At 41.7% G+C, this 15,390-nt stretch overlaps 1 protein-coding gene across 1 annotated transcript in view; it reads right to left on the bottom strand.

Annotated features, from left to right (window-relative positions):
- Positions 1 to 6,477: 6,477 nt before the first annotated feature.
- The window catches only part of LOC113025153 (carbohydrate sulfotransferase 6-like), a 30,252-nt gene continuing 21,339 nt past the window's right edge, over positions 6,478 to 15,390 (bottom strand). Inside the window, exon 3 of the mRNA XM_026172626.2 lies at positions 6,478 to 9,639. Coding sequence (XP_026028411.1) covers positions 8,364 to 9,560 — 1,197 coding nt within the window. The 5' untranslated portion in view covers positions 9,561 to 9,639 and the 3' untranslated portion in view covers positions 6,478 to 8,363. The remainder of the gene's footprint in view (positions 9,640 to 15,390) is intronic.

Genomic DNA, 15,390 nt, shown 5'->3' with positions numbered 1-15,390 from the left:
TTTAATTAATTATTTATGTATTTCACATTTTAATTAATTATTGACACATTTAATTAATTATTGACACATTTAATTAATTATTTAATGATATATTTATTTATTTCATTTTGGCAGTCCTGACGCCTGGCTCTCATCATGAAATAATTTTATCTGTCAGCCTCACCCATCAAACTCAGGGGGCGGGGTTAACGCTGATCGAGTCAAAACCATTGCTTTGGCCTGGTGGCCATTGTTTCTAGCACACAACCGGCATGTGGAAGCTAACAGAACTGAGCTTTGAAAAACCCTGTTTGTGTGTTACCAAATACCGTTTTAATATTTTTTTAGCCGAGAATGTAGTGGTTTAATCTTCATGTGTCTGGTCGGTTTGTCAAGATACAGCCTCTTTGCAAAAGTGTTTCGATGATTTCGGAGATGTCGTCCCAGTCTCACGGCAAAGCGTGGGATAGACCCGCTCGCCTCGCAAGCAATCCCACCGACAAAGCGCAGGCCCCGGTACACAGCTGTAGTAACCCCCGCTGACTTCTTTTACTGAGGTTATATTTATCGGTGTTTTATTTCCTGATGTTCTTATGTGTCCTACGTGTTTCAGTCGCCAATTCTGAATTATAACTAACATTAAAAACATGTTTAAGGAGGAGAGAGAGCAAATAAATCTGTTTAACATCTGATCTTTGGGTTTTTGTTCAGTAATCAGCATGACCTGTGTATAAACACATAAAAGAGATAACGTTGGTGTTTCCGTCATGTAGTAACTGCTGGCTTTAACTGTACGAAGGTTGTTCGACACTATGAAACACATACAGACTTCATGATGTTCGGCTAATATTTTTATTGTGAATATTAATCATGCTGACCTCGCTCTGTACACCACGCAGCGAGGTCAGCATATCCACGATATCCTCAGCTCCATGAGTTAACACAAAGTTTCCCAGCTGACTATCTAACTGCCAACTATTCCAGAGACGTGAAAATATACAGCATAAAGAAAAGTGTAAGAGACTCAGCAGCAGATTAGAATAACAGTTTGTGGCGTGAATAAGACACGGCGGGACCACGGAGCAACGTTCAGAGTCATCTTTATTTACATCTCACCACACCACAACACCCCCAAACCCCTCAGTCCCCGTGTTTTTAACTAGGCGGGCGTGATTAAGGATGCCGTGCAGGTGCGTCCGCCCTCCCTGCACGGCACCGCAGACCACGCCCCACCACATACCCCCATCGCCCGATTGAGGCCGGGGAGCCATCCGGCCGAACCTACTCCCCCACCGCCAGTGGGAGAGGGAGTCAGCCCGGACAGCTGGCACCCCCAGGCCCCGGCCAAGCGACGGGGAGGTGCGAGTTCAGGCGGCCGCCCGCGAATCCAGCGGCGCAGGCAAAGCTGGTTCGGAAGTCGGACACGTGACAGGTGCACCCGGCGCGGCCGGCACAAGCGTGAGCCCCAGCTCACAGGTGGCTGGGCAGAGGTGTGGCGTGTACAGGCCTCTGGTGGTGGTGAGGCCGGTCTGGCGAGCACGGCGATCTCAAGCGTGGCGCCCGCCTCGCTCGCCAGTTCCACTCGAGCAAGCTCCCCTGGCACTGGGACCTCCAGCTCCTTGCGCGGCCCCTCCGTCACCGCTGTCGCTCCCTGCTGGAGCAGCCCATAGCGCGACTCCTCCGTCACTACTGCTCCCTCCGCCGCCACTCCCGGCTCGAGCAGCCCCTCGTGCAGCTCCTCTTTCTCCAACCGGCGCAGACCCTCGCGCACCTCGTCTGCCGCCTCCGGTTGGAGCGGCTCATCCACCACTCCCGGCAGGAGCAGCCCTTCACCTGGCTGTTCCCCCTCCTCCGGCAGGCGCAGATCCCCGCGCGCCTCGTCTGCCACCTCCGGCTGCTGAGGTGCCTCACGCGGCTCCTCCACCGCTTCACTGTCCTCGGGACACACCTGTGGGGGTGGCGCCCAGGCCCAGAGCAGCGCCGCCAGCTCCCCAATCCTTTCCAGGTGCCGCTCGGACTGGTCCTGCAGCTCTTCCTGCTGGCGACGCACCTCCGCCGCCTGCTCCCGCTGGGCGGCCGCCATTTCGGCCACCCTCTGGGCCAGCTCCTCCATTCCCTGGCTCCGATATGGACCCGCCGTGCTGCCTCCTGGGTTTCGGCACCAATGTGGCGTGAATAAGACACGGCGGGACCACGGAGCAACGTTCAGAGTCATCTTTATTTACATCTCACCACACCACAACACCCCCAAACCCCTCAGTCCCCGTGTTTTTAACTAGGCGGGCGTGATTAAGGATGCCGTGCAGGTGCGTCCGCCCTCCCTGCACGGCACCGCAGACCACGCCCCACCACACAGTTATACATTTAATAAATCACCAAATGAATCCAAGAAACGAGCAAACCTGTTCCGACAATTTGAATTTGTATTCCCTCAGCTGCAGACTCGCTGCTGTTTAAATGTTTGAAAAGGAAGATTAGATATAAACAAACGTCAAACATAGACTCAGTCTGCCTTCACATTTGATATGAGGCCAGCACGTATAGTGGCCTCAGCAGGCTATTACTGAAATACACGTGCTATATCATAAACTATGATATAAACAGGGAGGTCCTATTAACATGTTTAGTTTTAAAGGACACCTTCCTGCCTTTAGTCTCATTCATGAGCAGTATTCGTTTTCTTCTAACATCCAGAAGTCTGCACAATGTGTTTCATAGTTTGTAACAAGCCTTTGACAGGTAAACATAACATGACCGAAAAAGCAAAAAAAAAAAAAAAAAAAAAAAAAAGAGAGAGAGAGAGAGAGAGTGTTGACATAAGAAGAGAAAATGCTCTCAATTATGGAGACAGGCAAATGGTTCATTTATGTTTGATGTGTGTTTATTCCTCCCTAAATATCGTCGGTGAAGTTTGCCATGCACGTCAGATTTTCCTGCGCATTTTTATACCTCTGCCAACAGAGAGAGAAAAAAAATCACATTCTAACAGACAGCTGGTGCTTAGAATACAGTTGAATAACTATTAAAAAACAGATGATATTTAGATGATAGTTCAGTCTAACACATGTGCCAGTGAACCATTAAACGTCTGTAAAACTATGCAGTTATGAAACGTAACTTTAACCTCAGCCAAACCGATTTGCTCAGTTGTAAATAAAACAGCGAAGTAAACGTGACCCGACAGACAGAACCTGAGTGAATGAAGTCCAGCGTTTAACCACTGAGAGCTAAAACTCAGCTGAGGTTTGAAAGCTGTGTGCCGGTGATTGGACATCAGCCGCTGATGAAGCTGTTCGCCTATAAAGTGCTCTGTAAGGAAACAAGCTCCAGCAGCTCTGCGCTCGGGGAAAATACTATATTTACTTATCTTGTGCAGTTAAACTGTGACTATCACCAGGTAACTAGGCGTGTTTCTTGAATTAGCAGCAGGTGTTAAACAGCTGACAGATGAGGAGGAGGATGCATGCAGGTAAACTGAGGGTCTGCTGAGCTGATCGCTGGTTTCGTGAGAAAAATGTCAGCTCGTTCTTTATGTTACAGAAGCACAGAGACACAAGACCAGGCGGAAAGAGACGATCGTTCGGTGAAAATGAGAATCTGCGAATGCAACATGTGGAACACGGAGAGTGGAATATGTAAACAAACCGGTTAATGTACCCCCTCTGTGCGCTCTGCATGCTAACTGTTAGCAGAGCTAGTGAAATCTCTGAAAACATCTGAGCACTTTTGCAAACATGTTCTATGTTGACAACCTGACCAGACATACGGCGCGACATTCGCGGCTAAAACACTGTTAAAAGTGTAGCTGGTGACAGAAAAACGGCCTGTGATTTGATCTGCATTCTGGGATAACTGGCTGCCCCAAGTCTACACAAGCAATCGATTATCTAGGATCGACCTGTTTTGACTTACTTTGCACGGCAACCAATCAAATGTTAGAGAAGCTGCATGGGCAGCGTTAACCCCGCCCCCTGAGTTTGATGGGTGAGGCTGACAGATAAAATTATTTCATGACGAGAGCCAGGCGTCAGGACTGCCAAAATGAAATAAATAAATATATCATTAAATAATTAATTAAATGTGTCAATAATTAATTAAATGTGTCAATAATTAATTAAAATGTGAAATACATAAATAATTAATTAAATGTGTCAATAATTAATTAATTACATGTGTCATAACTATTTATTTAATTAATTAATTCCAATTTTAATTAATTATTGCCACATTTAATTAATTATTTAATGGTGTATTTAATTAATTCATTATGGCAGTCCTGGCGTTCCATACTGGCGTTCCATAAAGCATGAGCTCACATCGAAATTGCAAAACAACTGGAAAGACTGTCCAAGTTTGTGGTACGTCACCAAACAAGAGCATGTAGCAGAACAAGCTGCGTGTCACTGTAAGAGAGGATTTGACAGGTTTTTCATTGTTTTTGCAACCCGCACACACTTAAACACTCAACACCCCTGACTTTCTGAAGCTTCCCATTATACCGGTTATACTTTCTGTAACAACATTTAATGTGCTGTCTTTTATCAAGAGGGATGATTGGTGGAAGACAATGCATGTTTTGATAATCACTTAATTATTTCAGCTATTTTACAAGCAGATATGCTGACTTATCAACATCTGCTTTTCTTTGTCTGATATGACAAAGGTCTAGGTAGTCTAGGTATCATTCTGCAAAAGACCAAATAATTAAAATAATAAAAAATAATAATTATAGGCAGTTTGGCGATTATTAGAAATACTTATCTGCAACCACAGTGCTGTTATCCTCCAATGATTTCAAAGGGCAGCAAAGTTGATTCTCAGAATCAGAGAGTCATCTGAGTCAATTAATATTTTAAGTGACTTGGCATTGTTAAGCTCGTTTTCTGAAAGATTATGTCATAATTGTCCTGAAATTTGCTGTCCAAAGTCCAAAATTTCTGCTGGTGTCTGTTTGTGGTGAGCATCAGATCAAAGTTAAGAATTATAAATTGTAATTATAATTAGCTTCTAGTGCACTTTCAGGCCCGTGAGACTCATTTAGACTCTCGGACACTAAGCCATGGCTCTTTGCGAAGTGCACACATTTCTGCATATCTGCCATTCAAAGACACTTTTTATAGAGTTTATTTTATGTAATATTCAATACTGAACTGTATGTGGGAGCCAAATCTTCAGCCCTGCTGAGAATCCATGTGGGACTTTACTTCCATGGGCATATCATGCAGGCCAGTTACATGCAAATACCAAAGGGTCATTTATAGCTGACATATGAAATTATCTTGCAGACCAGTTATATATAACAGAATAGTAACTGCTCAGCTGGGGTTCCAAGCAATTCAAGCAGGTACTAAAATATGACATCATACCCAGAGTGCGTGCCACCAATTGGCTGGTCAGTGGTATCACTCAGTGGGTTATTCACAAAAATCAAAGCTGCTATTTCTGAAATCCAGCAACGAGGAAAATGGCTACAAAAACAATGCTCTGTTCATCCAGTCTCACAAAAAACCACAGACTGAGCAACAGTTACATCGTTGCCTCGACATCCACCTTTGTTGTAGCATTCATGTCACATACTAATTATGTCACAGGACCCTCGTCAGCATTGCTATGACGAAGACCACACACATTAGGTAGATTCCTATGTGAACAACAATATGGTGAAATGTACATTTATTCAACTAGCATTCTCACATTCTCTTGCACAATCTTGCAAAATCAAATACTCTCAGATCCATATGTTTTTCAAGGGTCTTCTGAGCCGCTTTCAGGCCTTTTTTGCATAGTGAAATCTTCTACAATGATTGAACATGAATATCTCAAAGACTGTCAAAGATAACCTGCCATGGTTACTAGAATCAACAAGTGAATGAAAATGGCATTTTATTTACAATAAATGCCATTTTCTTGTTGAAAAGTATTCTATATCCTTAATTTTGTATTGTAATGAAATATTAAATAAATAAGAAAGTTATTTTAATTATTTGTGCTCAAATATGCAACTTTCCAGGACAGCTTGAAATTGTTTTTAATATTTTAAACAGCCATTTCACATTTTCTACCATGAACGTAAAACAGAGACAGTCGAACAGCAAATGTTCTGAACGTTGGCTGTTTTGAAACAGAGTAACCCATGTGTAAATTTTTGCATCTCACAGTAAATGTTAGGCCCTGACAGTGTCCGGCTGTGACCTTTTATTTTAACTATGTTGTTTATGTATTGTGAACGGTACTATTTTTATTCTTTACTCTTCTGAGAACATGCTTCCTAGTACAGGGCTCTATGGTCACATGATTAGTGGTGGTATTCTCCAACGCATGTTCAGTTTCACGTCAAAATATGCCTCTAATTTTTCCACTACTCTTTGCTCTGCTTTGAGCTTGCTGGACCGCCCATCCCTTCAAACTGGAGAGCACTAGTTTCCTTTTGAGATCTTGAGTCTGTGTATTTAAGATTTTATCTTTGCTTATGGAAAAGAGACCCAAACCAGTGCAAAAGAGATTCTAACCAGTGTTTTAATGAGTAGAATAACCCATTTAAAGTTCCCATTGATGAAATAAACCTTAAATCAGAGTACATATCATCTCAAATAAACAATATTTTGTTATGTATTTTACTCCATGATGTAAAACACTTCTGTACTTCATAGCAAGTTTCCAAAAATGTACAAGTGAAGATATTGTTTCAATCAGAACACTAAGTCATATATGAAACACAAAACTCACACCAAGTTATAGCTGAAGTCCATCTTTAAAAAAAAAAACCCATGACAATTTTTTATGCATTAAAAAAAATTAATGTACATTTTTTACTACAAAGCACCCTAAACACGATTAACAGTAGTTCATTTATCCTTTTTCTCTTACTGTAAAGATATAAATCAACGTGATTTAACATTTGCTACTCATTAAAAGACATTTCAGTGTAATCAAGTATTAATCAATAAAACAGACAGATCCCGTAAACAAATGTAAATAATGACACTGAGCACTTTTATTCAGTTTAAGTAAACATGTTAATTCCACTCCTTCATGAATGTATACCTTCATAGCTACAATACACTGTGGAAGTGAGGAGTTTCAAGTGGGAGCAAAAAAAATAATGTTTAAATTCTCAGGCACTTAAATGGAGCCAGGATGCAAAATAACGCTGTTAGTTCTGAGCTGAGAGCAGGTCTGAGAAGGAACAGATAATCTATCCCATGCTGTGAGGCTTTTGTCAGTTACATCAATATATTTTGATGTGTCAGACATTCATTTGCAGAGTAACAGGAGACTGACTCCATCTTAAAGCAACATTTATGGCAGGTTTTAGTAACAGCGTTGGCGTGCTTGACTCATTTTGGAGCAAAAAAAACATGATTTTTTGTCAATACCTGTTTTTTTATACTGCAGGGTGTCTGGTGATTTCCGCCCATTACTTTTTACTGCGGGATGAATTAAGCTTGAGTCCAGTTAGTGAGTTTCCTGGTTGTACCGTATTAATAACATGCACATTGCTAAGAGAGGGTAGGTGCGTTTCATTGTGCTAATGCATTTTCTCACGGCTCTCTGCAGCTTCTTAACTTTTCTCACACTATCAGCATGAGAAAAGTATGTGAGGTGCCAAATGACTAGCCCTTCAGTTCTAAGTGCTGTTAGTGCGTTAACACATCAGGTGCTGGTGATACTTGGAGGCTGGTCAGTATTTATGCATCGTGTTGCACCATTAAAGACTTTGCATAGGAAACATTTGTATTTATTTGTTCTATGCGTCTTGGTTGTCCTTGAGGTGCACATAAGGGATTTGAAGAGCAAGAGTAGCCACTAGAAAGCATCAAATAGCATCATCATCATCATGAATCAAGCCTTCAGGAGACAATGGTTTGATGCATATGCTTAAAACAATGTGGCATGCAACGGCCAATGGCCGGCTCTGTGTGTTTAATGTGGCACATCATAAATCAGGATTTTGGTTATGTTACATCGTTTTGTCATAAATTGTTTTGTCAGTGAGTCTGTGGACTGTTTTTGTGTGTGGTCTGTGCCTTTAAGAGACTATACATGTCCCTTGTCTGATTGGGTGAGCTGTTTTGGGCTGGCTTCAAAATGGCATCTGCTGATTGGCCCCCACTGTCAACTGGCCACTTCAAAAACTGTGTCTCCATACATCCCCTGACAGCAGCTGACACCAGACCTAGTTTTGATTAGTTTGATTTCTTGCTTTTGACCTTGGTTTACCCCAGAGTTAATGGTTTCAGTTTTGGTATTATTGGTGTCCCCACTTCGGCCTCCAAACCAGGAGAACCAGGGCAGGGTGGTACCGTTATCCGGTCCTTTGAGTAGTCCATTCTTTAAAAAGTCTGTTTTTATTCCTGTTTTAACAAGTCTTTGTCATTCCAGTTCTAATTGTTGTTAGGGTGCTGTGTTTTATCAGGCAACCAGCTGAACTGATAGGGTTCCCGTGGCACCAGGAGATCTATGTCAAGCCTCTTCTGTTCCTTTTCACTGTTCACCGTCCTGTACCCGAGCAACGACATGGCCCCTTTACACACTTCCTGGATTCGTCTGACCTTGTTGTATGGCAGCATGGTGCGCCAAGCCTGGGAGACGTTGGTAGCGCTCCTCGACGTAATCTTGAAGGCCTCTTTAATAGAGCCTTTGCCTTTTCCGTGGGTCACCTTGTAGATCCATGTGGCCAGCTCTGTGGTCATCTCCAGACCTACAAACTGATACATGGCATTGATCTCCTCGAGTGGATTGCGTGCCATGTCCTCGTAGCGAACCAATTTGTAGCGGCCTTTTAGAAACGGAGGGGGCTTCAGGACCGCCCTCTCGTTGATACGCACATGGCTGCGACAAATCTCCTGCATGACCTGATACTGTACCTCTGCTTCCTTAATGCGTTTCTGTTCCAAGACGATTGCGTTATCACTCATAAAGGCCTTGGCTGACTCTTCCCTAGACCGCACAACTGCCCGTGGGTCTCGGACCAGGTGGATGATGCGGAGATTTAAGTTCGAGTCCTGCAAAAGTGGATAAAGTGATTCCAGTTCAAAGAGCCGCACATCTTTGTACACCACGTGAGAGTAAGAGTCACACGCCTGCTCTACCCCCTGCAATCCCTCAGCACCACATTTCTCTAGGCACAGAGTCTGGTTGCTGAACTGATTACGTGGCGTAAGAGAACAGATTGGTGGCGAGCACAGAGCTCGACTGTGACTCCACATAAACAAAGACGACACATTGGGGTACTCTGGAAGGTAGGACTCCATCACTGAGAAGTCACACTGGAACACGCTCCGTAAGAGATCCCTCACTGCCATTCGAAGCGCCCTTGCACCGTTTTTCTGCAGTTTGGTCCACACATGCCAACTGGGCTCCATAAGATAGAAGACAGACGGGTGCTGACTGAACACCTGGCCCAGGAAGGATGAGCCTGATCTCCACGATGACAGCAGCAGAACATGGACTTTGGCGTTGGAGGGTTGTGGGTCACAGGGGCTGAGTTGGGTGTACCAGCTAAAGAACAGCACTACTCCTGCCCCCTGTAAAATCACCAGAAACATCATGGTGCTGCAGTTCACTCTGTAGCGCGGCATCGTGGCTGTGAGCTGCTGTCAGACAGTCGTCCTTTGTTTGAATCCTCTCTTTGGTCCTGTGTTGAGGTGTTTATCTTTGCTGCATGAAAAAGCAAGACAGACAGAGAGAGAGAAATTCATATTCAAGATTTGACAATCATGTTTATGCAGCACTCAAAATCTCTTGCAAATTATTATCAAGCATGTGTCAAGAAGAGAGAGCCCATACGCTCTTATAAATTAGCTGACTTTGGGACATTAATAGTGACACAACATTGATTAAGAAAATATGACTTTTGTTATCAGTTTTTTTATCTGATGAAAAGCTCAAATAATAAATAAATTAGATTAATTTTACTTAGAGACTAGTTATACTTGCTCCAGTAAATGAGGCCTTGTGCAGCTTTAAATGCTAAAAAAAATTACATGTATAGTGGAAGTATTTTAAACTGTTTTAATTTTGATGATTATGGCTCATGAAAATCAGAAATCTATTATCTCAAAGTGTTAGCATATTTAATTCAAAGTTTGCATATGAATGGCGTGTATTTCTCAGTCTATTTTAGCACTAAAACCACAATCATGGGGACAACTGCCGATGCAACAGTTACCCAAATGATCATCGACATCCTGTACAAAGATTTTTGTATTTCATTTCAGGTTCATATCGCCTAGGTACAGGAGTCCAGGTTTTTGAATGGTTTGAGATACTATGTCCTCTATGTTGGTGGTGGTGGTTGGTCTGCTGTGTTTCATCGAGTCCAAAGCCAACACAGCATTTCCCAGGAGATGTGTGAACACTTCATGCTTATATCTCCTGACAAGCTTTATGGACATGCTGCTTCCCTTTTCCAACATGACATAGCACCTGCCCACAGCTCAAAAACATCATTACTGTGTGTGACTGGCCTGACCTGGCACCCCAGCAGTGCAACAATGTGATCGCCTCCCTGCCACACCACACGTGCTGAAATTCTTGGCAAATAAGTTTGTAAATATGGTTTAAGTCAATTTTAAATACTTTTATCATGTGTCTGACAAAACATAATCCGAGATACTGAAATGATGATTTAATGAGCTTTAAGCCCATAATCCCTGAGTAAAGAAACATTTTACATAGATGAAGAACCTAACAATAAACTAGTGCAGAGTGAACTCAGGTCAAAGAAGTGGAGCAATATCCTTTAAGAGCACTACTTAGAAATCCATTGCGTTCTTATTCTATTACAGTTTTGTTTTCATCTAAAGTCTCACCTTAGACATTTTATAGAGATGTCTGCAAAGATTATGGCTAATGTCAGTGCGTCAAATTACAAGCTGAGCAAGTTTCAACAATTTAAAAGGATTCAAATGACACTCAGCCAGTCAGACTAAGTCACTAGCTTATATCTGTTATAGCCCATATAATGTTTATATCTAACTTTGTAAATAATGTGTTGCTAATATTATTAAGTGTACTGACAGCTAATAAACCAAAGATAGGTTCATTTGATAGATACACTCCTCACACTTGGAACACATCATGCACTGACTGTACCTGACAAAGTCACGTGCTACACACAGCACAGTCAGACCTTCCGGCACAATCTCAGCAAAAACTGTGAAAAGGTATTTGAATCATTCATTACCTTTTCAGGTTTATTTTTACCCATTCATGTTCGCACCTTCATTTTCAGTGCAGATAAAACAGATAAGCAGATAAGATTGCAAAACGCTCTTGCAAATTTTTCCTGTTGTACTTCTGTGTTTGTAATTAGCTCAGTGCATTTTTACCTCATTCTTTCTACATATACGCACGAGCATACATCCATCGTCACAGTCTATTTTAAGTGACTCAGTTTCCATTACAAAATCACATGAATCCCAAAGAACCACCTCCCATTCTGCTTGCTTTTTATTATTATTATTTATTTATGATGTGTTCTACAATATTTGTCAATTTAACCAATTTTGCAGGGCAATCTTCATATACAAGATTAATTTTCATATATGAGAGACCTGACAGAATATGGAAATGACTTTTGTGCTTTTTCCTGCCTATCTTGAAATCTTTGAAGCATTTCCACTGGACTAAACATGTTAAAAACAAAGACTGTGCTGAGAATTCAGTGACATTTACAAGCAAAGCTGTCATCCAGAGAACAAGTTAGAAGCATGATTGCATCTTAATTGGTGGATTTTGAGACATTTGTTGGACTTTGTGTCCCTCGTTGCTGCAGGAGAACTTCATGCTGGTTTGGAATGCAGAGAGAGCTCGGGTTAGTGCAGAGAGAAAACTGCAAACACTGGCACGGCTTCACTGAATGATTTTTCCTGCATCATGCCACTGTAGCAAGCGGCCTTTATGTAGCTGTTCAGTGTACATTTTTAAGGATTGAAGAAAAAAAAAGTTCATTTACATTAAATGTGTTTTCATAGAAAATAAAGGGACCAGTTTTATTGTTACTTCATTGCATATGAGATGGTTTTAGTAAAGTTATGACTTTTGGCCACTTTTAAATGCGATACTTTCTATTGATACTTTTTAGATACTTTTAAACCAACCCAATACAAAACTCTGATCTCTCCCCTAATGTTCCAATGTCACGCAACATGCTAACATGTGAGGCGTGTCACCTCACCGGCGGCTTATGACAGGAATGCTGTCACCTGATGACAGTTGAAAATACTGGCAGCATTCTTCTTTCGCCGAGTGCAGGAAGAAGGAAGAAGAGCAAGATCCCTGATGATAAAGCAAATCATGGTAGTATGTCATAAGATGTCTGAACAGGCTGGGACACGAGCTAATCAACTTTTGACCCTCGAGATAGTGAAACAGTGATAGTGAAATCCTAGTGTGGCAATAACTACCTAGTTAGTTGGTAACTGATGTGAACCACCCTTCTTAAACATTTTGAATCACATGGGCTGATTTTGAACATGGTGAAAAAATCAGACCTAAACATCACACATTAATAATAATAATAATAATGGATTGGATTTAGCGCTTTTCAAGGCACCCAAAGCGCTTTACAATGCCACTATTCATTCACTCTCACACATTAACCACTGAAACTTTACACAGGTATTAATCACGCCACTGTATTCCTGCTCTCTCTGTTTCTCTGGGTCGTCTGACTATTGGGAATTTCCCTCTGTATCAATGTAGAGTCATTACCTTACATACAAATTGCCTCGAGGTGATTGTTGCTGGGATTTGGTGATATATTTAAAAAATCTATTTCATTTATTGAAACTATCAGGTGTCAGGGCATTTAGCCACCTGCTACTCACAGATAGAAGGGCCTGAGTTTGACTCGTGAATCTGGGGCCTTTCTGTGTGGAGTTTGCATATTTTGTCAATGTTTGTGTGAGTCTTCTCTGGGTACTCTGGCTTCCTCACACAGTCCAAAGTTCGTGGGAATTAGTATTTAATTATTTAATTATTAATTAGTGATTCCAAATTTCCCATAGGTATGAATTGCTGTGTGTCTCTCTGTGTCAGCCCTCTTTCAGATTCCAGGGTATGCCCTACCTCTCAACCCTATGACAGCTGGGATAGGCTCCAGCCCCCCCTGGTGCATGAAAGTATCAGTCAAAGATTCAATCCTCAAATATTTTCAGACAAGCACTTATTCATCCACCGAAAAACACACGCTAAGCTCGACATTTAGCTAATAACAGAAGATGAAACCTGAGAAAGTTACAGTCTTGTTAGCTGCTGATCCTTTCCCTATAAGAACCCCTTACCTGTTGAGTAACCTTCCTCTTAAACTTTCAGATAAATGCAGAAAAAAAATCTTAAAATTAACAACTTGTGACAACTGGCAAAAGAAATCTTTCAAACCATATTTACTCACTTGTACTGAAAGGCAGGATTTTATTGTATTATTTTCTAACTGAGCTATCACTAAATACTAAAATATCTGGATGAATGTCTTGCTTAAACTGTAATGCGCGTCCACATACTTGCATGTGGGCGCAGATCTGATGTAGAGGCAATAATGCCAGGTAATGTCAAGTTTCAGATCACTTTGTACTCTCTTAAATTTCAACAGGCTGCTCAGCTGAAAAAGTGATGCTGCACAATTTAGCATTGTAAGACTGAAGTGCTGAATCGTCAAAAAAACGAAAATCCCGATTGGCTTTCAACCCTCTCTAACAAAGATGCTGTTAAATGATATTTAACTGCTGAAAACAGCAAGCACTGTGCACTCAGACATAAGGTGACATGGATCCATCACATGCAAAACTGCCTGAGGCTGTAATCTGCCCTTTAATTTGAAATGCTAACATGAGCCTGCAGTGTCACAGACACAGTGGATAAACAGGGACAAGCCTGCAGAATGCCGCCCAAGATCAACATCATTTCTGTTAGAAATATAAAGAACATTTATACTGGAGATGAATTTCTCAACCCACAATTAAAGGAGCGATGGCAATCTGTCTTAAGTTTGGGATCACAGAAACTAAAGCGGGACAAACCACATATGAAGCTACAAGTGTGTTGGTGGAGCAGATCAGGTGTGATGGCGCAGTGGGAAAAAAAGATTATTCTCAAAATTGTCAAATTCTTTTGTACTGTGACTTCAGTAGAACTGTTTTGTTTGTAGGGAGACGAATCAGCTGACCAGGGCACTAGTCAAATGAAGTTTATAAATATGATTCCATACAAGAGGATGATAAATGACACTGGCATTTTGCTGCTGGGATTCTTTCACCTGTGCTTTGACAAATTTCATTTACTGATTTTAAATCTGTTTTCGTCTTGCAAGTTCCCGTTTTTTTAGTTATGTTCCAAGTATTGGACAGCTGGACTGGACAGAAACAGCGACTCATTATAAAATTAAAGAAAGTAAGTGTGCTCTGCAGAAAAGTAAGCCCAAAATTAATGAAGGTCTTTTTGTTGGTTCTAAAATCTGTGAACTGATACTTGACGATGAGTTTGAATGGAAACCGGAGCCAAGTGAATCAGTAGCCTGGGAAGCATTAGTGCAGGTTGTCCAAAATTTACTTTGGAATCACAGAGCAGAGAATTTTGCTAAAATCACATCAGCTAACGAGTGCAAAATGTCACTGAAGATGCACTTTTGTTCACCCAAACCTGGGCAAAGTCAATGATGAGCGTGGAAAAAGATAAAAGATCAAATAAAATGTTGGAAAACTGATACCGGGGACAGTGTAATCTGAGCTTGATGGTTGACTGCTTCTGGTTCTTTGTAAAAGACATGCATGCTCAGTACAAGTGCTAAAGTAAGTGGCTAAAACATTTTTGAGCAGACATTTTTTTGACAGTCTCAAATGTATGCTCAACTGTGAGGTTCAACCATGTGCACCTCACAGTTGAGCAAAAGTTCAGCACAGTTCATTACTGTAAACGTTGCCACAGTTCCCTAGCACTAACTAATCCCAGCAGCCTGCACACGCAGCCTTTAAATTGATCTGAATGCAGTGCCCTGATCAGGCTGCATGAAGAACATACTTGACATTAGGTATTACCCCGCCTCTTAGATTTAATTACTCATGAAGGTGCTGACATGTTAAGACTTTCTCTCCTGTTTATGTCTTGAACAGATTAGACAGCACACTGAACAATGGAGAAGTAAACAAAAGGTAAATGCTTTTAATACCCCAATCTTCATCTGGATTTATATAATTTATGACTGTGTGATATTATACACACGCACCTTGTGTAAACATGGATCTGCAGCGTCTTGTGTGCAGACATTGTGCGACGCCTTGCGTGCAGCTGCTCGTGCACTGTTTGTTTGCAGTGAGACTGAGTCTGGGAACAGATGCGTCTCTTTCTGTTTGCCAGCAGAGACGTGGTGAGTCCAAGTGCAGGAGACACTTTGCTGTCTTTGTGAGGAGA

This window comes from Astatotilapia calliptera, chromosome 7, assembly GCF_964374335.1.
Source record: "Astatotilapia calliptera chromosome 7, fAstCal68.1, whole genome shotgun sequence".
NCBI lineage: Eukaryota > Metazoa > Chordata > Actinopteri > Cichliformes > Cichlidae > Astatotilapia > Astatotilapia calliptera.
This window is presented reverse-complemented; position numbering and strand designations above follow the sequence as displayed.